Source organism: Oncorhynchus masou, chromosome 23 (assembly GCF_036934945.1).
Source record: "Oncorhynchus masou masou isolate Uvic2021 chromosome 23, UVic_Omas_1.1, whole genome shotgun sequence".
Taxonomy (NCBI): Eukaryota; Metazoa; Chordata; class Actinopteri; order Salmoniformes; family Salmonidae; genus Oncorhynchus; species Oncorhynchus masou.
The window spans coordinates 11,523,209-11,546,978 of record NC_088234.1 but is presented as its reverse complement, the minus strand read 5'-3'; the positions used below and the strand labels follow the sequence as shown (position 1 = coordinate 11,546,978).

Here is a 23,770-nt window from a genome sequence, read left to right as displayed (position 1 = left end):
CTACTGGTTCACATCTAGTTGCCATGGAAATAATTATACTCTTGTGCCACTAGATGGCGATGTCCTCAAACTGTTTCGGGGAGAATGGCACTTTGAAATAGAATGGAACTTTGAGATAGAATGGAACTTTGGAACATTGAAAGAGGAAGAGGAAGGAACATTTGACATTTGTTTGATACATTTTTCTATTGGATTACTATAAATGACTATAAATAAAGATGACTATAAATGACTATAATGTATACTGAACAAAAATATAAACACAACATGCAACAATTTCAACAATTTTATTGAGTTACAGTTCATATAAAGAAATCAGTCAATTTAAATAAATAAATTAGGCCCTAATCTATGTATTTCACATGACACACCCGAGCCAGGCCCAGCCAATCAGAATGAGTTTCTCCCCACAAACGGGCTTCATTACAGACAAAAATACTCCTCAGTTTCATCAGATGTCCAGGTGGCTGGACTCAGACGATCCCGCAGGTGAAGAAGCCGGATGTTGAGGTCCTGGGCTGGCGTGGTTACACATGGTCTGCGGTTGCGAGGCCGGATGGATGTGCTGCCAAATTCTGAATGAAGTTGGAGACAGCTTATGGTAGAGAAATTAACATTTAAATGAACATCTGGCAACAGCTCTGGTGGACATTCTTGCATGCCAATTGCACATTCTCTCAGAATCTGCGAAATCTTTGGCATTGTGTTGTGTGACAAAACTACATATTTTAGTGGCCTTTTATTCTCCCCAGCACAAGGTGCACCTGTGTTATGATCATGCTCTATAATCCCATTCTTGTTATGCCACACCTGTCAGTGAGGTGGATAGATTATCTTGGCAAATGAGAAATGCTCACTAACAGGAATGTAACAAATTTGTGCACATGGAACATTTCTGGGATCTTTTATTTCAGCTCATGAAACATTGGACCAACACATCACATGTATATTTTTGTTCAGTATATTTATTTTTTAGGTGAGTTTTGAAATACATGTTTGTAATTACAAGTGACATAGCCTTATTTTATGACTGTAAATACAAATATTCAATGTTTTTTGGAGAGTTCAGCAGACACTCTTATCCAGAGCAACTGAGTGAATATATTTTCATATATATATATATATTTGTATTGTCTCCCTTGAGAATCAAACCCACAACTCCGGTGTTGCAAACACTGTGTTCTACCAGCTGGGCCACACGGGACTGGAAACAATGAACCACATGTGTTGTTTTGAAATGATCATGAATATCATCATTAAATCATGTGTATGAGGACTAACGTGTGAGTGTGAGTGTGAGTGTGAGTGTGAGTGTGAGTGTGAGTGTGAGTGTGAGTGTGCGTGTGAGTGTGCGTGTGAGTGTGAGTGTGAGTGTGAGTGTGAGTGTGAGTGTGCGTGTGAGTGTGCGTGTGAGTGTGAGTGTGAGTGTGAGTGTGAGTGTGAGTGTGAGGGTGAGCGTGAGCGTGAGCGTGAGCGTGAGCGTGAGTGTGAGTGTGAGTGTGCACGTAATATTCTTTGTACTCAGAAGAAACCCGTTGCTTTGCACCACCCCTCCTGACCACTTCCTCTCACTACAAAGACAGAATGTGGTTCATCGCTTCTCATACATGCACTTCCTGGAAAATGATTATCTGCTACACACCTCAATGCTGTGTTACACCCCCCCCCCCCACCCACCCCACCCCTCTCCTCCACCTTACAATGTTGATCTTAGATCTGCAGAACGATCGATATTTGTCTGGAATGTACCTGACACAGAGACACTTTCCAATGTGTACTTTTGAACACAGCCCTACATTAGATTAGTCTATGAAATCCAGGTCAAACCAATGTGTGTGCGTGTGTGCGTGTGAGGGGTGGGCGAGCAAACGCTTTGAGGTTCATTCTGAAACCATGGTTTCTATCTCATCATCATCATCATCATCATCATCATCATCAGGACTTTGAACTCTTAACCAGGGCTTTGTAAAAGTAAGAGGTGATCTGATAAGGGAAGGGAACACATCTCATATAAGCCCATAAACTATATGGTTAAGCCCCTGCTATAGCCTACGTTGTAGGCAGTCTAGAAGTAATAACAACGATATACTACTGTATAAGACCTATATTCAGTATTCCTACATCTGATATTCAGTCAGGCAAAAATAAACAGTGACTTTATATGAATGATCACCATCATACAGTATAAATAGACATATGCCTTCAGTAGTAAAGTAGCCTATGGCAGGAGCAGAATGGGTTTCATTATAGGGAAAACATCTATAAGAGGCTATCGCCTAATTTATTGCATCCACTGTGAAATACCACCGGGGGAAATTACCTTGAGCGTTGTCATATATTTTGTGCGCACGTCGCACAGATGGAAGGCAGGCTAATAATAATGCACATCATTGTCCTTCTCTGGATTTTCAGGCACACAATGTTCCATACTCGGAGCGCGAGAGTCAATCAAGGACACCGAGTTTGAGAAATAATTTAATACGACCTTAAATGTGTAAATATTACATGGTTAAAAGCACATATACAGCGGATAAATGAGAGCTTGAGTAAACGATTTATTCAATGAATAAAAACATTGTAAATGGCTGTGGAGTTTTTATTTTATTTAAACAAATAAAACAACGTTTAATTCTGTATTCGTCTTAGACGTGCCATGACCGTCGTCACATTACTACCTTAAATTTCCGACACGGTCCAGGTCCCATCCAATCAACTCTTTCTCAGATCAGCTGATTCCTACGCTGCCATTTTGTCCGCGGTAGTAGGCAGGCAGCAAGTGGAGCCAAGCCCTTACATTTTCAACAAGACTTGATTAATACAAAAGACGACGATATGAGTTGGATGTCAAGGTTCAGTGGTTTCTGACGTGTGGTTTTTTTGTTTGTTTGTTGTTGTTGCCAATTTCATGGCTATATCGGACCAAATAGGTTAAATTCAGGTGTTCCTCTCCTGGTACCGGACTCGGAGGAAGCGGGGTTGAGACAGGACGATACTAGGTAGTTAGAGGGTGTTGTGTTAGCAGGAAGGCCGGTCAACTGGCCGCTGTCTTCTCTCCGTCTACATCTAGTCTGAAGCTCAAGACAAGTTGGGAAAGTTTGAGAGTTTCACGTTTGCCTAATTTTCGTTATGTTTCACTCGAAACCCCAAAAAAGGGACCGGTCTTTTCGAGGTAACCTAAACACACAAAACCTCAGTGGAAGTTGAATTCTGAAGAAGAGGGATTTTATTTGAGTAGTAACTGTTTTAGCTAGTTTGGCTAAAAACTGTGATCATAATTCAGGGTTGTCTCGCCAGTGGTCTTGTTAAATTGACCCGTAGGTATCCAGCTAGCTAGAGATGTTTATATGTAGCCAGCGAGCTGACATTTCTGTTTACAAATTGCACAGTGGGACTCATTCGTGGTTCGAGTGCAGAAACGGAAATATTAGCTAACACAAAGCTAGTTTACTTGTTAGATGTCAACCTTTTTGTTGTTGTGTGTTTTGTTTGTTACTATACAGAATACCTTGTTAATGATAGCTAACGTTAACTAGTTAGTTGTTAATTGATTTGCTTATTCAAGACATAATAACATTGTGTGTCCGGATTTTTTTTTTTTATAGGTCGCAACAAACAAACAAAAAACGACATTTAGTCGGAGATCTTTCAGCGATACTGGACTAGGACGTCATACCATTTCTTTTTAACGGGACCGATTCCCGTGGCCCGAAACCTCCTTGCCATCACTGGTGTTACGCACGTCAGCTAATATCCAATCGTTGGACATTGTGTGTGTGTGTGTCTGTGTTTATCATCTAACTAATCATAGTGGGTTTTGTAGCGAAACGGTGAAACACAATGTCAGGACAGTCTATAACGGATCGCTTCGCAGCGGCACAGCACAGCATGACCGGGTCTGCTATCAGTAAAGCCGTGTGCAAGGCCACGACGCACGAAGTCAGCGGCCCCAAGAAGAAACACCTTGATTGTGAGTATGTGTGTGGGGGTGGACGCCTGCCTGTCTACTGTCAATCCTCATGTTTCTTGTCTGTCTGCTGTCTGTCTGAGTGGTAGCCCTTGATCATGACTCTCAGTTCCATTACATTACACATAAGTCATTGGAAGTAGGCGTCTTCTGTATGGGGGGAGTTTTGTTAAGAGCCCCGACTCTTGGTGAATCTATTGCGGTATGGCTTTGAAGCACCAAAAGGTTAAATTGATACACGTCTTTTTATAGAGTTAGTGTTCCCACACTGCCATGTCTCCATGTTACAGCGCGTTGTTGACAGAAGACTGAGGGACCACCTGTGTTAATTAGATATCTAGCATGCTCCAAACACCTGTGTGACGGAATTAAGGCTTTAATTAAGGTGTTTAACAGAAGGCCGCCAGAAATGTGTTGTCATTGAGAAATCCTGTTGGCTGCAACTGTGATGATGCCGGTTAAAACTGTCTATAGTACGTGTATATTTAGCATTTGTGAAATTATTTTAATGTGATATGAAAGTGCAGGGCTTTATGTTTCTAGAACCGTATTGCAGTTGAGAATCGATTCAGATTTAGACGGAGTCCGTGCACCTTAAGGAGTAATGGTGGCTCCTTAAGAGTACATATTGGGATGAGTCTGTGTGCTTAGATCAAAACCAAACATACCTGCTGTCAAAACCAAACATACCGGTACTGTAACTATTTCGCTACTGTGTTGAATTTCATCACACTGTAGTCACTTCCTTCTCTAGAATTACGTAGTAGACAGTAGCCTAGCAGACGCTATCAGTGAATTTCCGTGGATGTTGCGTCCCCCACTGCCACTGTCTGGACAGTGGATACTGGTTATTCATTTCTTAATAAGATGATGATGATGAGTCGTGCGATCCAAGGTCCAGCTGGCTGACGTCATTGTGCCTCACTTACCATCCTGGTCACGGCAGTGTGATACCATTATTTTTGTACCCTCTTATTTTCACCGACGGAATTCCCGTGACATGTGTGGCGTTTTAGCTGCAAAAAAAAAAAAAAACATGTTCTGCTGGAGAAAAAAAAAAAGAGTTGACATCTGAACTTGATGCCTATTTATTTTCCAGTGACCATTGTTGGTTACTGTCTATGTGACGGGACTGAAGGGCATTTGAGGAAGCGGCGTTGATTAAAGTCAAGTTCATGTGTCCCTGTCTGATGGAGATAATGAGTCAAGACGAGATCGGAGACGATACGTGAAACAGTAAAATACATCTGCTCTGCAGCTGTTACAATGCAATGTTCATTATGGTGTTGTCATGACTCGGGTTGTATCATAACTGCTGTCTCTACACTACTTAGCGGTCACAATACAATGTTCATTATGGTGTTGTCATGACTAGGGTTGTATCATAACTGCTGTCTCTACACTACTTAGCGGTCACAATACAATGTTCATTATGGTGTTGTCATGACTCGGGTTGTATCATAACTGCTGTCTCTACACTACTTAGCGGTCACAATGCAATGTTCATTATGGTGTTGTCATGACTAGAGTTGTATCATAACTGCTGTCTCTACACTACTTAGCGGTCACAATACAATGTTCATTATGGTGTTGTCATGACTCGGGTTGTATCATAACTGCTGTCTCTACACTACTCAGCGGTCACAATACAATGTTCATTATGGTGTTGTCATGACTCGGGTTGTATCATAACTGCTGTCTCTACACTACTTAGCGGTCACAATACAATGTTCATTATGGTGTTGTCATGACTCGGGTTGTATCATAACTGCTGTCTCTACACTACTTAGCGGTCACAATACAATGTTCATTATGGTGTTGTCATGACTCGGGTTGTATCATAACTGCTGTCTCTACACTACTTAGCGGTCACAATGCAATGTTCATTATGGTGTTGTCATGACTCGGGTTGTATCATAACTGCTGTCTCTACACTACTTAGCGGTCACAATACAATGTTCATTATGGTGTTGTCATGACTCGGGTTGTATCATAACTGCTGTCTCTACACTACTCAGCGGTCACAATACAATGTTCATTATGGTGTTGTCATGACTCGGGTTGTATCATAACTGCTGTCTCTACACTACTTAGCGGTCACAATACAATGTTCATTATGGTGTTGTCATGACTCGGGTTGTATCATAACTGCTGTCTCTACACTACTTAGCGGTCACAATACAATGTTCATTATGGTGTTGTCATGACTAGGGTTGTATCAACTGCTTTCTCTACACTACTCACGGTCACAATGCTTAGCAGTTCATTATGGTGTTGTCATGACTCGGGTTGTATCATAACTGCTGTCTCTACACTACTTAGCGGTCACAATACAATGTTCATTATGGTGTTGTCATGACTAGGGTTGTATCATAACTGTTGTCTCTATTCTACTCAGCTGTCACAATGCTTAGCAGTTCATTATGGTGTTGTGACAGAAAAAACATTTAGTCCTAAAGGAGGCCTGGCTAAGGCCAAAATGTCATAAATATGCCAACTTTGATCAATTATTTCTCAATTATGCTTTTAGATATAAACGTCATGTGTTAACAATCCTGCCTCTAAATAATTATTCTATGGATTACATTTTGTGAAAATCTTCCAAATCATAGTATTTTGTTTGGTGTTGCCCTGGTTTTGTGAGGAATCACTGAATGGTGTTGTATCATTGCGGGTGCTGTATCCATTGCGGGTGCTGTATCCATTGCGGGTGCTGTATCATCATTGGTGTCCCCAGTGCCAAGCTACTCTGCAACGGCTGTACACGAGACAATGGATATCTATTTGGAACTGTTATAATGCTTATTAGTTAGTACCAATAGCTGGTGTCCATATCACGGTATTGTATCAGCCCACACTGCAGCAGCCCCTATCAGCCCAGGCTGACATTCACGCATCGTTGGAGAAAATAAATGGTGTTTTGAAGCCAATTAGTCTTATGATTGCGACTGTCCCCCTCAATTACTCGTGGTTAGGCTTTAAGAGATGACGCTGATTCCCTCCATTTTAAGTAGGCTTATCTGTTGTCATGGTTATAGACTATATATATATATATATATATATATATTTATTTATTTATTAGTGCCTTGCGAAATCATTTGGCCCCCTTGAACTTTGCAACCTTTTGCCACATTTCAGGCTTCAAACATAAAGATATAAAACTGTATTTTTTGATTTTGAAGAATCAACAACAAGTGGGACACAATCATGAAGTGGAACGACATTTATTGGATAGTTCAAACTTTTTTTTAACAAATCAAAAACTGAAAAATTGGGCGTGCAAAATTATTCAGCCCCCTTAAGTTAATACTTTGTAGCGCCACCTTTTGCTGCGATTACAGCTGTAAGTCGCTTGGGGTATGTCTCTATCAGTTTTGCACATCGAGAGACTGAAATTTTTTCCCATTCCTCCTTGCAAAACAGCTCGAGCTCAGTGAGGTTGGATGGAGAGCATTTGTGAACAGCAGTTTTCAGTTCTTTCCACAGATTCTCGATTGGATTCAGGTCTGGACTTTGACTTGGCCATTCTAACACCTGGATATGTTTATTTTTGAACCATTCCATTGTAGATTTTGCTTTATGTTTTGGATCATTGTCTTGTTGGTAGACAAATCTCCGTCCCAGTCTCAGGTCTTTTGCAGACTCCATCAGGTTTTCTTCCAGAATGGTCCTGTATTTGGCTCCATCCATCTTCCCATCAATTTTAACCGTCTTCCCTGTCCCTGCTGAAGAAAAGCAGGCCCAAACCATGATGCTGCCACCACCATGTTTGACAGTGGGGATGGTGTGTTGCTTTTACGCCAAACATAACGTTTTGCATTGTTGCCAAAAAGTTCAATTTTGGTTTCATCTGTCCAGAGCACCTTCTTCCACATGTTTGGTGTGTCTCCCAGGTGGCTTGTGGCAAACTTTAATCAACACTTTTTATGGATATCTAAGAAATGGCTTTCTTCTTGCCACTCTTCCATAAAGGCCAGATTTGTGCAATATACGACTGATTGTTGTCCTATGGACAGAGTCTCCCACCTCAGCTGTAGATCTCTGCAGTTCATCCAGAGTGATCATGGGCCTCTTGGCTGCATCTCTGATCAGTCTTCTCCTTGTGTGAGCTGAAGGTTTAGAGGGACGGCCAGGTCTTGGTAGATTTGCAGTGGTCTGATACTCCTTCCATTTAAATATTATCGCTTGCACAGTGCTCCTTGGGATGGTTAAAGCTTGGGAAATCTTTTTGTATCCAAATCCGGCTTTAAACTTCTTCACAACAGTATCTCGGACCTGCCTGGTGTGTTCCTTGTTCTTCATGATGCTCTCTGAGCTTTTAACGGACCTCTGAGACTATCACAGTGCAGGTGCATTTATACGGAGACTTGATTACACACAGGTGGATTGTATTTATCATCATTAGTCATTTAGGTCAACATTGGATCATTCAGAGATCCTCACTGAACTTCTGGAGAGAGTTTGCTGCACTGAAAGTAAAGGGGCTGAATAATTTTGCACGCCCAATTTTTCAGTTTATGATTTGTTAAAAAAGTTTGAAATATCCAATAAATGTCGTTCCACTTCATGATTGTGTCCCACTTGTTGTTGATTCTTCACAAAAAATACAGTTTTATATCTTTATGTTTGAAGCCTGAAATGTGGCAAAAGGTCGCAAAGTTCAGGGGGCTGAATACTTTCGCAAGGCCCTGTATATATACTACCACCGTTCAAAAATTTGTGGTCACGTAGAAATGTCCTTGTTTTTTAAAGAAAAGCACTTTTTTTTTTGGTCCATTTTAAAATAACATCAAATTGATCAGAAATACAGTGTAGACATGGTTAAATAGAGGTCGACCGATTTAATTGGCATGGCCGATTTTAATTAGGTCCGTTTTCATAACAATCGGTAATGAGGACTTGTGAGGCGTCTGTTTTTCAAACTAGACACTCTAATACACTTCTCCTCTTGCTCAGTTGTGCACCGGGGCCTCCCACTCCTCTCTATTCTGGGTAGTCAGTTTGCTCTGTTCTGTGAAGGGAGTAGTACACAGCATAGTATGAGATCTTCCGTTTTTTTTGTCAATTTCTTGCATGGAATAGCCTCCATTTCTCAGAACAAGAATTGACTGAGTTTCAGAAGAAAGTTCTTTGTTTCTGACCATTTTGAGCCTGTAATCGAACCCACACATGCTGATGCTTCAGATACTCAACTAGTCTAAAGAAGGCCAGTTTTATTTTTATTTTTTTTAATTAGAACAATTTTCAGCTGTGCTAACATAATTGCAAAAGGGTTTTCTAATGATCAATTATCCTTTTTAAAATGATAAACGTGGATTAGCTAACACAACGTGCCATTGGAACACAGGAGTGATGGTAGCTGATAATGGGTCTCTATACGCCTATGTAGATATTCCATTCAAAAAAAATCTTCTGTTTCCAGCTACAATAGTCATTTACAACATTAACAATAATTACACTGTATTTTTGATCAATTTTATGTTAATGGATACGAAGTCCATATTATGGCAAGAACAGCTCAAATAAGCAAAGAGAAACAACAGTCCATCATTACTTTAAGACATGAAGGTCAGTCAATCCGGAAGATTTCAAGTACTTTTAACATTTTTTCAAGTGCAGTCGCAAAAAATATCAATCGCTATGATGAAACTGCCTCATGAGGACCGCCACAGGAATGGAAAACCCAGAGTTGCCTCTGCTGCAGAGGATACGATCATTAGAGTTACCAGCCTCAGAAATTGCAGCCCAAATAAATGCTTCAAACTTCAAGTAACACACATCTCAACATCAACCGTTCAGAGGAGACTGCATGAATCAGGCCTTCATGGTCGAATTGTTGCAGAGAGACCACTACTAAAGGACAAAGAAGAGACTTGCTTCGGCCAAACACGAGCAATGGACATTAGACCGGTGGAAATCTGTCCTTTTGGTCTGAGGAGTCCAATTTTTAAATTTTTGGTTCCATCCACCGTGTCTTTGTGAGACGCAGAGTAGGTGAACGGATGATCTCTGCATGTGTGGATCCCACCGTGAAGCATGGAGGAGGTGGGATGGTGTTTTGCTGGTGGCACTGTCTGTGATTTATTTAGAATTCAAGGCACACTTAACCAGCATGGCTACCACAGAATTCTGCAGCAATACGCCATCCCATGTGGTTTGTGCTTAGTTCCACTATCATTTGTTTTGCAACAGGACAATGACCCAACACACCTTCAGGCTGTGTAAGGGCTATTTGACCAAGAAGGAGAGTGATGGAGTGCTGCATCAGATGACCTGGCCTCCACAATCACCCAACCTCAACCTAATTGAGATGGTTTGGGATGAGTTGGACCACAGAGTGAAGGAAATGCAGCAAACAAGTGCTCAGCATATGTGGGAACTCCTTCAAGACTGTTGGTAAAGCATTCCTCATGAAGCTGGTTGAGAGAATGCCAAGAGTGTGCAGAGCTGTCATCAGGGAATTAGGTGGCTACTTTGCAGAATCTCAAATATAAAAATATATTTTATCTTTTTTGTTGTTTTGTTTACTACATGATTCCATATGTGTTATTTCATACTTTTTTATTCTACAATGTAGAAAATAGTGAAGATACAGAAATATCCTTGAATGAGTAGTTGTCTAAACTTTTGATGGTATCTGTACGCCATTGGTTATAACTACTGTACTGTGTGATTTCTCAGGCTTTATTTAGGCTGGTCTATCAGGACGGATCTGAACTTTTATGTTAAATCAACTAGCAGGAAAGGTGGTTCTGGTTGCAGAGATGACATCCTTGCTGTTGCTGAAGGGAAAACACAGCGGATGTGGGTCCAGTTAAACAAATATGCCTAAAATAAACAGGAAGTAGTCTAATATAGCAGCAAACATGCCAAGATGTTGGCCTACTGTGCACTCCCATTGGTCACAGGTCATACCTGATGGGTGTACTACAAAGCAGGGTCTGGGTGTACTACAAAGCAGGGTCTGGGTGTACTACAAAGCAGGGTCTGGGTGTACTACAAAGCAGGGTCTGGGTGTACTACAAAGCAGGGTCTGGGTGTACTACAAAGCAGCTAACGGCCTACATATTATTTTGTATTTTTTTTCCTAAGATGAGCTTGAATTGGACATGGTGTAATTGATTAAAAAAACTAAAACACATATCCAAGTTTTACTTAAAAAAAAAAAACAACAAACAAACCAGAAAATCAATTGTTATTTCTGGTTGCTTTACAGTTAGCTGGGTCACTCATTGATCCATCTTAGTCGTATACCTCTCTGATAGCGGAGATAGTTGCCTTGACGCTATCAACCAATTTGTTCCAAGTCCGGTGTCTTTGTCTGCCACCCTGCCGACACAGCCTTGCCTGGCATGAGGCCTAGTTGTCATGGTTATTTTGTGGAAGTTGTGACATTTTAAACCCAATCCGTTCCTAATACTTTCGTGCTGTTGTCATGGCGGCCAAGAGTCACAGAACAGAGCCACCGGTTGGTTGAAACTGCGGTGAGTTCTAATTCTGCCCCTCGTTCATAGGGCTAATTCAGTGGAACATCCCAAATGAGAGGGCAATTCATCTTAGACGCTCTACAATGGGTAAATAATATTTCCGTGTTTGCCCACTGTAGCCTAGGTCATCGTCAGGCTTGAGTAAAGTCTAGCCCTTCCTCTCACATACTATTTGCATTTCAGAATGTCCACACACTAATTTAAGATTTACATCGCGAGGTGACTCTTTAAAAATGTTTTTTAAATGTTTGTTTTTTTTAAAGCCATTTTTAGTCAACTAGGACTCCTAAAATATGCTGCCAGAACAGCCCTTCTCAAACCTTGAGACTGTCCCAAATGACACCATAGTCCTTGTATATTGCACTTCTGAGCGGGTGGGTTAAATGTGGAAGACCACATTTCAGGTGTAGGCATTCAGTTGGACAACTGACTAGGTATCCTTTCCTTACTTTTCTTTGTAGTGGACTATAAATTAAATAGGGGGCCGTTTTGGACACAGCTATAGGCTAGCTCGATGTCAATGATACAGATTATCATCCGCAAAGGAAACTGGTTGTGTAGTTGTGTGTGTAGTTTGTGTGTGTGTGGCTATTGCGACACTTTTATTACAGGACAGAAGAGGGTAACATTGGTTCCCATGTAGCCTAGATGGATTACTAATGGCTATAATACGTGAACAATTGCTATTGTGATTCATTGCAAAGAGAACCTGCCTGTCGAGTCCCCCACCGTCACCTGCCTGTCGAGTCCCCCACCGTCACCTGTCTGCAAGCCAGCTGACAGTCGTTCTCGCTGTGGAGCCAGCTTTTAGTGAGCAGCCTAGTGCTGGACCCTCGAGACGGTGGAAAAACGCTTTCCAGTAGTTTGGAAAATGTATAGTGCTCTGTAGTCGAGTCAAGTGTGTGCATGTCTCTGCAAGAGTTTGTGTAGTGGACTCCGACTAAAAGGTGTGTGTTTGTGGGAACTCTGTGTGTGGAACATTTTAGCGCTCCTGTCCTCGACAGGGTATTTTTAGCCTGGCTGGCTGGGTCCTTTGGCCATGTCTGTCAGCTTGTTATGTACATACCTTCCCTCCTCTGTTTCTCTCTCTGTCTCACTCAGCTGCATTCACACCACCATGGAACAGACAACAGATAAACCTGTCTGACGGGAGAACGAAGGAGAGCGAGTCAACAAGGCCAGCTAGTAGGAATCTCCACAGGGAGAGAATGGAACAGACTACTACTGTACTCTACCGTAGTCGAAAGAGGGGAGGAATTTGAGAGCGAGATCTACCTACCAAGAGTGAGCCAGGAACCTGGGTGGCTGAGCCCATATTCACTAAGCATCAGAGTTGTCGTGCTGACCTATGATCGATCGGGTCACCCGATAACCCTATTGACTATGATCTAAAATGGAAAACTGATCCTAGATCAGACGTGGTTTCTCTTGGTTTGGCCTAAAGTCAAGTTGGCTTAATTCACATCATAGGTGTCATTTAGATTTGAATGCACTTGATTCAGTTGGATTGTTAGGAAGGCAGCACAGAACCGTTGTGGCTGCAGTTCAGGATGGTTTGGCTTCTTTCTCAGTAGGTCCAGGCTCTAGTTTACTGTGTGTGTGTGTGTGTGTGTGTAGACACACACACATACTTCCTGTTGATATATCAGAACTGAAAATAGAGGATGCAACTCAAGCAAATCATTTGACTAGTCTGTCTGGAGGTGCAACTTCTGGTTTTGGAACTAAAGGAATCTTTCCCATTGTGATGTGGAGGAATCGTAGAATCCCCTTCGACGTGGTTCTAAACTCCGATCCCGATCCTGCCTTGGTCACCATGAGACTGTCATCCGAAACGGGGAAAGACTGAGTGTCACAGAGGAGACAAAGGGAGAAGGAAAAAACACGATGTAACTGTCTACTCTTTATATAGCTATTTATACACCTTCTGCCATCTCACCCCCCCCCCCCCCGTTCTCTCTCTGTTCATGCAGAGGAAGTCTCTTTTCGGTAAACCCTCCATCGTGTGTATGTGTGTCAGGCAGGCAGCAGAAGATTAGAGGATATACAAGGTGTTCCTCTTCAGTCTCTCCTCCAACATTAGGTTGTGTACACACATCTGTGTTATGATCTGTAAAACAACAAAAATCATATCGCAAATTAGACTTTTTATAGATATGAAAGGCGGAGGAGGGAAGCGGGTGTAGGGCGAGGAGGGGGGAGGCGAGGAGAGCCGACCCCAGCAAGGAGGCTGGCAGCTGGGCCAGATGTAGTCTGTCTTCCCCTGTCTGGCTGGCCCACCTGGCGCCTAGTGCTCCCTCTCTCCACCTGCTCACGTCCTACAGCTGACAGCCCTCTGTTCCCCCTCCCTCTCTCCACCTGCTCACGTCCTACAGCTGGCAGCCCTCTGTTCCCCCTCCCTCTCTCCACCTGCTCACGTCCTACAGCTGGCAGCCCTCTGTTCCCCCTCCCTCTCTCCACCTGCTCACGTCCTACAGCTGGCAGCCCTCTGTTCCCCCTCCCTCTCTCCACCTGCTCACGTCCTACAGCTGGCAGCCCTCTGTTCCCCCTCCCTCTCTCCACCTGCTCACGTCCTACAGCTGGCAGCCCTCTGTTCCCCCTCCCTCTCTCCACCTGCACACGTCCTACAGCTGGCAGCCCTCTGTTCCCCCTCCCTCTCTCCACCTGCTCACGTCCTACAGCTGGCAGCCCTCTGTTCCCCCTCCCTCTCTCAACCTGCTCACGTACTACAGCTGACAGCCCTCTGTTCCCCCTCCCTCTCAACCTGCTCACGTCCTACAGCTGGCAGCCCTCTGTTCCCCCTCCCTCTCAACCTGCTCACGTCCTACAGCTGGCAGCCCTCTGTTCCCCCTCCCTCTCTCCACCTGCTCACGTACTACAGCTGGCAGCCCTCTGTTCCCCCTCCCTCTCTCAACCTGCTCACGTCCTACAGCTGGCAGCCCTCTGTTCCCCCTCCCTCTCTCCACCTGCTCACGTACTACAGCTGGCAGCCCTCTGTTCCCCCTCCCTCTCTCCACCTGCTCACGTCCTACAGCTGGCAGCCCTCTGTTCCCCCTCCCTCTCTCCACCTGCTCACGTCCTACAGCTGGCAGCCCTCTGTTCCCCCTCCCTCTCTCCACCTGCTCACGTCCTACAGCTGGCAGCCCTCTGTTCCCCCTCCCTCTCTCCACCTGCTCACGTCCTACAGCTGGCAGCCCTCTGTTCCCCCTCCCTCTCTCCACCTGCTCACGTACTACAGCTGGCAGCCCTCTGTTCCCCCTCCCTCTCTCCACCTGCTCACGTACTACAGCTGGCAGCCCTCTGTTCCCCCTCCCTCTCTCCACCTGCTCACGTCCTACAGCTGGCAGCCCTCTGTTCCCCCTCCCTCTCTCCACCTGCTCACGTCCTACAGCTGGCAGCCCTCTGTTCCCCCTCCCTCTCTCAACCTGCTCACGTCCTACAGCTGGCAGCCCTCTGTTCCCCCTCCCTCTCTCCACCTGCTCACGTCCTACAGCTGGCAGCCCTCTGTTCCCCCTCCCTCTCTCCACCTGCTCACGTCCTACAGCTGGCAGCCCTCTGTTCCCCCTCCCTCTCTCCACCTGCTCACGTCCTACAGCTGGCAGCCCTCTGTTCCCCCTCCCTCTCTCCACCTGCTCACGTCCTACAGCTGGCAGCCCTCTGTTCCCCCTCCCTCTCTCCACCTGCTCACGTCCTACAGCTGGCAGCCCTCTGTTCCCCCTCCCTCTCTCCACCTGCTCACGTACTACAGCTGGCAGCCCTCTGTTCCCCCTCCCTCTCTCCTTCTAGGTCAGACTAGCTATGTTGTGGCTGTGACCTACAGTGTGCAGTTATCTCCAGGGCTGCATCTCTCAATGGTCTTAAACAGGCCTCGTCTTCTGGATTGACTGGGCGTATACATTATACAGGAACGATTCCTACTGGAGACTCACTTCACTGACCTCATGTCCATTGAGAGGCCTAACTATTCTTCCTGTCCAGTTGTTGTTTGCTTGGTCTCTCTCACCCCACCACAGTCCCATCCCTCTCCTAGCTGTGTGTGTGTGTGTGTGTGTGTGTGTTGATGAGGTAAGAGCCTAAGCTCAGGCCGGTACCAGGAGCTCCTCATTACGGGGACTGACCAGTGCAACCCAGAGGGCAAAGGTCATGCCAGCCCTGCTGAATGGAACAATGGTGCTGTGTGCATTGGAACACACACATTAGAACACAGAGCAGCTGTCTGTCAACTCCGAGAAGGACAGATGAGATCACCGCTCATGCCCTTTTTTATCGTTCATTGTCCATCTTTCACTGAATCTCTCTGGTGTTCTAGAATGTCTCTGGAGTTCTGGAATCCCTCCGTGTTCTAAAATATCTTTGTAAAATCTCCCAGAATTGTACCATGATATTAGGAGTGTTTGTTACACATTAACATTGTGTGTAGGGAGCCACACACTAAGTCTAGCTGGTGTGTGGGTTTTCACAGCCACTCTCAAACATGGCTGATGGCCAGTAAAACGGGGAAGTGAAGAAGGGAGGGAGGAGAGGGTGAAGAGAGGAATTGTTCCACCCTGCGTGGTCAGGGTTTCTGCAGATTGCAGGTTGGATAAGATGGGATCCACCACCACCACTCCCCAGATGGAGCCAGCCTCTCCTCACACTGCAGTTCTCCTCCCTCTCTCTCCCCGTCCCTCTCTCTCCCTGTCTCTCTATTCTCTCTCTCCCCGTCCCTCTCTCTCCCTGTCTCTCTCTATTCTGTCTCTCCCTGTCCCTCAGTCTCTCTCTATTCTGTCTCTCCCCGTCCCTCTCTCTCCCTGTCCCTCTCTCTCTCTCTCTTCTGTCTCTCTCTCTCTCTTGTCTCTCTCTCTCTTGTCTCTCTCTCTTGTCTCTCTCTCTTGTCTCTCTCTCTTGTCTCTCTCTCTTGTCTCTCTCTCTTGTCTCTCTCTCTTGTCTCTCTCTCTTGTCTCTCTCTTCTGTCTCTTCTCCCTCCCTGTCTCGCCGTTTAAGACAACTGACTGTGATCAAGGGCATCCAAATGTGTTTCCACTCCCTTTGATTAAGTCAGCACATATCCACTACATTACAGCAGACACACAAGCCCCCCCCCCACACACACACGCACGTGTGCATAGACACATTCTCCCACACACACAGGTGGGGATAGACTGGGACGACAGGGCGAGACTGAGGGAGGAGGGGGGGGGGGGGGAGTGTACAGATCTGAAATTGGTTTTGTTAAACATGTCTGGCTCTGCAGCGTGTAAACAGAAACCTGCTCTGGGAAAGAGTGGTCCCATGTTCTATTACTAATTAGGAACCTGGTGGTTCCAGACCTGCATGCTGATTGGCTGAAAGCCGTGTTATAGCACACATATGGCCAATATCCCACAACTAAGGGCTGTTCTTAAGCACGGCACAACGCGGATTACAGCCCGGATACAGCCTTTAGTCGTGGTGTATTGGCCATATACCCCCCCCCCCCCCAGTACCTTTATTATGAACTGGGAACCAGTAAAAGTACTTATTGTCATACCCGTGGTATACGGCATTCAGTGCTCGTACCACCCAGTTTATAATGGCTGTTATACCACACTCCCTCGGGCCTTATTGCTTAAATATTCATCTTCATATCACACTGAAACCCTGGTCGTGAGAAAATCATGGAGCCTGGCCCCATTGTCCAATAACCATGTTAATGAGACAATGATACAGACGAATGAATTGGTGTTTCCAAAGTTACCCAGGTGGGTGTGTGTAGTTGGGTACCCCGTTTTGTTGAAAAGAAGTAGGGATTTAGGAGAGCGAGGGGTAGGAGACGGCAGGGGGAAGAATACAATTCTAAAAATCAACATTCACTTGTTGTGGAGGACAAGTACTAATGGGTGGTCGTTAGGACTGGCCCCATTTAGGCAACTGGTCGATTATTTGGTCGTTAGGCTGTTGGTCGACCCCGAGAGTTCTTTGTCAATGCGATGCAAACATGTGTCACTTAGAGAGAGCAGGGGAACAGGGAGTGTTTTTCCCTGTTCAAATGAGGGATTTTGGTAACACAACTTTTCAGTTCAGAAATGGCTGTAATTATGTTGCAGCTTCAGCAATACGGACAGATGAACCCTGGTCACTACATCCAGGGAGGGCAGGTGAACCCTGGTCACTACATCAGGGATGACAGGTGAAACCCTGGTCACTACATCAGGGAGGACAGGTGAAACCCTGGTCACTACATCAGGGAGGACAGGTGAAACCCTGGTCACTACATCAGGGAGGACAGGTGAAACCCTGGTCACTACATCAGGGAGGACAGGTGAAACCTGGTCACTACATCATTGAGGAGAGACAGGTGAACCCTGCTCACTACATCATTGAGGAGAGACAGGTGAACCCTGGTCACTACATCAGGAAGGACAGGTGAACCCTGGTCACTACATCAGGGAGGGCAGATGAACCCTGGTCACTACATCAGGGAGGAGAGGTGAACCCTGGTCACTACATCAGGGAGGAGAGGTGAACCCTGGTCACTACATCAGGGAGGAGGACAGGTGAACCCTGGTCACTACATCAGGGAGGAGGACAGGTGAAACCCTGGTCACTACATCAGGGAGGAGGACAGGTGAAACCCTGGTCACTACATCAGGGAGGAGGACAGGTGAACCCTGGTCACTACATCAGGGAGGAGGGCAGGTGAACCCTGGTCACTACATCAGGGAGGAGAGGTGAACCCTGGTCACTACATCAGGGAGGAGAGGTGAACCCTGGTCACTACATCAGGGAGGAGAGGTGAACCCTGGTCACTACATCATTGAGGAGAGGTGAACCCTGGTCACTACATCAGGGAGGGCAGGTGAACCCTGGTCACTACATCAGGGAGGAGAGGTGAACCCTGGTCACTACATCAGGGAGGAGAGACAGGTGAAACCTGGTCACTACATCATTGAGGAGAGACAGGTGAAACCTGGTCACTACATCATTGAGGAGAGACAGGTGAAACCTGGTCACTACATCATTGAGGAGAGGTGAACCCTGGTCACTACATCAGTGAGGAGAGACAGGTGAACCCTGGTCACTACATCATTGAGGAGAGGTGAACCCTGGTCACTACATCAGGGAGGAGAGGTGAACCCTGGTCACTACATCATTGAGGAGAGGTGAACCCTGGTCACTACATCAGGGAGGGCAGGTGAACCCTGGTCACTACATCAGGGAGGACAGGTGAACCCTGGTCACTACATCAGGGAGGGCAGGTGAACCCTGGTCACTACATCATTGAGGAGAGGTGAACCCTGGTCACTACATCAGGGAGGACAGGTGAACCCTGGTCACTACATCAGGGAGGACAGGTGAACCCTGGTCACTACATCAGGGAGGACAGGTGAACCCTGGTCACTACATCAGGGAGGGCAGGTGAACCCTGGTCACTACATCAGGGAGGAGAGGTGAACCCTGGTCACTACATCAGGGAGGAGAGGTGAACCCTGGTCACTACATCATTGAGGAGAGGTGAACCCTGGTCACTACATCAGGGAGGACAGGTGAACCCTGGTCACTACATCAGGGAGGAGAGGTGAACCCTGGTCACTCCATCAGGGAGGGCAGAGAAGGCGGGTGCTTGTCACACGGTCACTGGTTGTCTGATCCCGGCACAATCAAATCAATTGCTGGTCCGACACCCTCTAATCATTTGTCTCAATTATTGAATCAAACCGTGTGCTTAGAGTATCAGACAAGCTATAGTTGATTAAAAGACATGGAGACATCCTTATCTATGGGAAAATACATGTTTTAAAAAATGACAGATGGCTCTTGGTTGACCAATATGTGTTTTTGTTTTTTTTAGTCTGTGACAGCCCTAGTGGCCGTGAAAGTTGTTGTTTTGGTGCATATGAATATATAAACACAATGTCAATAGAATTGTCTGAATAGAACAGCAGATGTGGAACAGGATGTTGTTTTATAGGCCTGGGACCAAACCAGTATGGTGCTACTCATTAGTATCACAGCAAGGAAAGAAAAACCGCTCGAATGTTGGAAACAAACATCATTATGTTGTCATCCAGAGTCAGTTTTACCACCTGTAGCACAGTTTGTACTCATCTAGACTGAAGGTTGACACTCAAGTCTAGACTATGTGTTTGTCTCTGGACTCGCAGCCCCGTTTGTGTGTGTGTTGTGTGTTCCTCTTCCTGAAATGACCCTGTTTGTCCTTCATTTTGAACTTGCATGCAGTTCCACTGTCACACACCACTGTGAGTGTGTACCTGAGAGTGCGTTCCTTTGATTTGAGAGTGCGTTCCTTTGATTTGAGAGTGCGTTCCTTTGATTTGAGAGTGCGTTCCTTTGATTTGAGAGTGCGTTCCTTTGATTTGAGAGTGCGTTCCTTTGATTTGAGAGTGCGTTCCTTTGATTTGAGAGTGCGTTCCTTTGATTTGAGAGTGCGTTCCTTTGATTTGAGAGTGCGTTCCTTTGATTTGAGAGTGCGTTCCTTTGATTTGAGAGTGCGTTCCTTTGATTTGAGAGTGCGTTCCTTTTGATTTGAGAGTGCGTTCCTTTGATTTGAGAGTGCGTTCCTTTGATTTTCCCACCTATACAGGCCCTGATCTCTCCACGTCTGTCTGTCCTGTCTGTCTAACTCTGTCTGTCTCCTCCAGACCTGATCCACTGCACCAGTGAGATGAACGTGTCGGTCCCCCAGCTGGCTGACACACTATTTGAGAGGACAGCCAATAGCAGCTGGGTGGTGGTCTTCAAAGCTCTGATCGCTACACACCACCTTATGATGTATGGCAATGAGGTCAGTGAAAACACACACACGCACACACATGGACTCACGGACACGGACTCACGAACACACACACACACTCCCAAATGCCTTCCATAGTGTTCTCAGTGAGCTGCCTCCATTTTAAATTCAGTGTAGGCCTGCGTTGAGCTCTTGAAATGTGTTCCTGGTAATGTTCTATTTGACAAGAGGGAAGAACAACCACTGTACTGATGATGATTACCACAGCTACTTTGACTGTTTCAACTCTGTGATGAAAGGCCACCGGACCTTGTCACCTTAGTTTAGCAAGAGGCACATTTCCACACCAGGATGATGTAACCAACCATTCTTGTAGCTTTCTTTTTTCTCTTACGATGTTGATTCTAAGATGTCCTCTGGCCAGAGAAAGAGAGACTGGTAACCGGGAGAGGGAGGAAGATGGAGCAGGAGAGGGGGAACTTAAAAAGCGTGAGGGAGAGAGAGAGGGGGGGGAGAGGGTAAAAGATGGGGGGGGAGAGGGTAAAAGATGGGGGGAGAGGGTAAAAGATGGGGGGAGAGGGTAAAAGATGGGGGGAGAGGGTAAAAGATGGGGGGAGAGGGTAAAAGATGGGGGGAGAGGGTAAAAGATGGGGGGGGAGAGGGTAAAAGATGGGGGGAGAGGGTAAAAGATGGGGGGAGAGGGTAAAAGATGGGGGGAGAGGGTAAAAGATGGGGGGAGAGGGTAAAAGATGGGGGAGAGAGAGAGATCAAAGGAATGAACTAGGGAGAAAGAGGGAGAGCTTTATCCCAGTCTCCATTCCATAGTGTTGGTCCTGATTGGATCGGTTGGCAGCACTGTGTTGTCGAGTTTAGTTTTAGTCCAACTACCCAGTATCAATACTCCGTTAATTCTTCACCCAGGGTTTATCCTATACACCTGTCAATCTTTTCTATCGCTCCTTCTCCCTTCCTCGTGAGTGAGCATGCTCTCTTTCTCTTTCTCTCTTTTTTCTTCCCTCTTTCTCCTCTCTTCTATCTCCTTTTTTTCTCCTCTCCCCTCTTGTCTCTTTCTCTTTTCTTTCGCTTCTCTCTCTCCCCTGCACTCTCATCCTCGCTGTCTCTCTGTATCAATACCCTATCCGATCTTCAGCTGTACTTTTCTCTCTTCAGCTCTGCCAAAAAACAGTTCCTTGGGAGACGGCATTGTTATGCAGAATGTAATAGTCTATCGTTCTAGATCAACGGTGTTTTCTTGTTGTACATGGACATGTTGAAGTCGGAAGTTTACATACACTTAGGTTGGAGTCATTAACTAATTTACATACACTTAGGTTGGAGTCATTAACTAATTTACATACACTTAGGTTGGAGTCATTAACTAGCTTACATACACTTAGGTTGGAGTCATTAAAACTAGCTTACATACACTTAGGTTGGAGTCATTAAAACTAGTTTACATACACTTAGGTTGGAGTCATTAAAACTAGTTTACATACACTTAGGTTGGAGTCATTAAAACTAGTTTACATACACTTAGGTTGGAGTCATTAACTCGTTTTTAAACCACTCCACAGATTTCTTGTTAACAAACTGCAGTTTGGCAAGTCGGTTAGGACATCTACTGTGTGCACAACAAAGTACTTTTTCCAAAAATTGTTTACAGACAGATTATTTCACTTATAATTCCCTTCACAATTCCAGTGGGTCAGAGGTTTACATACACTAAGTTGACTCTGCCTTTACACAAATCAGCCAAGACCTCAGAAAAAAATTGTAGACCTCCACAGGTCTGGTTCATCCTTGGGAAAAATTTCCAAATGCCTGAAGGTACCACGTTCATCTGAACAAACAATAGTATGCAAGTATAAACACCATCGGATCACGCAGCCATCATACCGCTCAGGAAGGAGACGCGTTTTGTCTTCTAGAGATGGATGTACTTTGGTGTGAAAAGTGCAAATCAATCCCAGAACAACAGCAAAGGACCTTTGTGAAGATTCTGGAGGAAATGGGTACAAAAGTATCTATATCCACAGTAAAACAAGTCCTATATCGACATAACCTGAATGGCCGCTCAGCAAGGAAGAAGCCACTGCTCCAAAACCGCCATAAAAAAGTCAGACCACGGTTTGCAACTGAACATGGGGACAAAGATCGTACTTTTTGGAGAAATGTCTTCTGGTCTGATGAAACAAAAATAGAACTGTTTGGCCATAAAGACCATCGTTATGTTTGGAGGAAAAAGGGTGGGCTTGCATGCTGAAGAACACCATCCCAACCATGATGCACGGGGGTGGCAGCATCATATTGTGGGGGTGCTTTGCTGCAGGAAGGATTGGTACACTTCACAAAATAGATGGCATCATGAGGGAGGAAAATCAGGTGGATATTTTGAAGCAACATCTCAAGACATCAGTCAGGAAGTTAAAGCTTGGTTGCAAAAGGGTCTTCCAAATGGACAATGACCCCAAGCATACTTCCAAAGTTGTGGCAAAATGGCTTAAGGACAACAAAGTCAAATTATTGGAGTGGCCATCACAAAGCCCTGACCTCAATCCCATAGAAAATTTGTGGGCAGAACTGAAAAAGCGTGTGTGAGCAAGGAGGCCTACAAACCTGACTCAGTTACACAAGCTCTGTCAGTAGAAATGGGCCAAAATACACCCAACTTATTGTGGGAAGCTTGTGGAAGGCTACCCCAAATGTTTGACCCAAGTAAACAATTTAAAGGCAATGCTACCAAATACTAATTGAGTGTATGCAAACTTCTGACCCACTGGGAATGTGATGAAATAAATAATGGCTGAACTAAATAATTCTCTCTACTATTATTCTGACACTTCACATTCTTAGGATCACCACTTTATTTTAACTGTGGAATTTTTACTGGCATTACATGTCAGGAATGGTTAAAAAGAGTTTTTAAATGTATTTGGCTAAGGTGTATGCCAACTTCTGACTTCAACTGTATGTACACGTGTCGTGTGTGTGCAGTCCCAGTTATACGGAGTGTTTGTCCCAGTCGTTTCCTGTGTGTGGCGAGTGTCGGCAGGCCGCAGTGTACCAAAACAACCAGATTACAGGAAGCCTTAAACAATGAGCAAGAGCGAGAGAACCAGTGCACCCACCCAGCCCGGCGCCTCAAGCCTCCCCTCAGGTGCTCTGATCCTGGCCGTGGCTACTCAGGTTACTGGGCCGCCCTCCTGGGAGTCTGGAAGTCTGGCTGCTGACTGTACTATACTGCACCTGAGCCTGAACAAGGTTACTCTAGAGAGGGTAGACTGGGAGAGGGCCTGCTTCTATCCCCTCAACCCAAGGGCAAAAGAGATGTGGATGGAAGGCACAACAGTAAGGTCGGGGGAGGATATAGGAGTGATTGAGGATGATATGCTTGGAGACTGCCCCATTTCCCAGCTTGGAGACTGCCCCATTGCCCAGCTTGGAGACTGCCCCATTGCCCATGCCCGGAGACTGCCCCATTGCCCATGCCCGGAGACTGCCCCATTGCCCATGCCCGGAGACTGCCCCATTGCCCATGCCCGGAGATTGCCCAGCTTGGAGACTGCCCCATTGCCCATGCCCGGAGACTGGCCCCATTGCCCATGC

At 45.5% G+C, this 23,770-nt stretch overlaps 1 protein-coding gene and 1 long non-coding RNA gene across 12 annotated transcripts in view; one reads left to right on the top strand and one right to left on the bottom strand.

The window, feature by feature from the left end:
- Positions 1-272: 272 nt before the first annotated feature.
- Positions 273-2,427, bottom strand: LOC135509914 (uncharacterized). The gene is made up of 2 exons (XR_010451013.1): positions 2,321-2,427; positions 273-575 (listed from the first exon to the last, which is right to left on the bottom strand). It is a non-coding gene; the product is annotated as an uncharacterized LOC135509914 (long non-coding RNA).
- Positions 2,428-2,754: 327 nt separating this feature from the next.
- Positions 2,755-23,770, top strand: part of LOC135510303 (phosphatidylinositol-binding clathrin assembly protein-like) — a 79,998-nt gene continuing 58,982 nt past the window's right edge. For all 11 annotated transcript variants that reach the window (XM_064931130.1, XM_064931129.1, XM_064931124.1 and 8 more), the window contains exons 1-2: positions 2,755-3,967; positions 20,073-20,215. In XM_064931130.1, the coding sequence (XP_064787202.1) occupies positions 3,838-3,967; positions 20,073-20,215 (273 nt within the window). In that variant the 5' untranslated portion in view covers positions 2,755-3,837. The remainder of the gene's footprint in view (positions 3,968-20,072; positions 20,216-23,770) is intronic.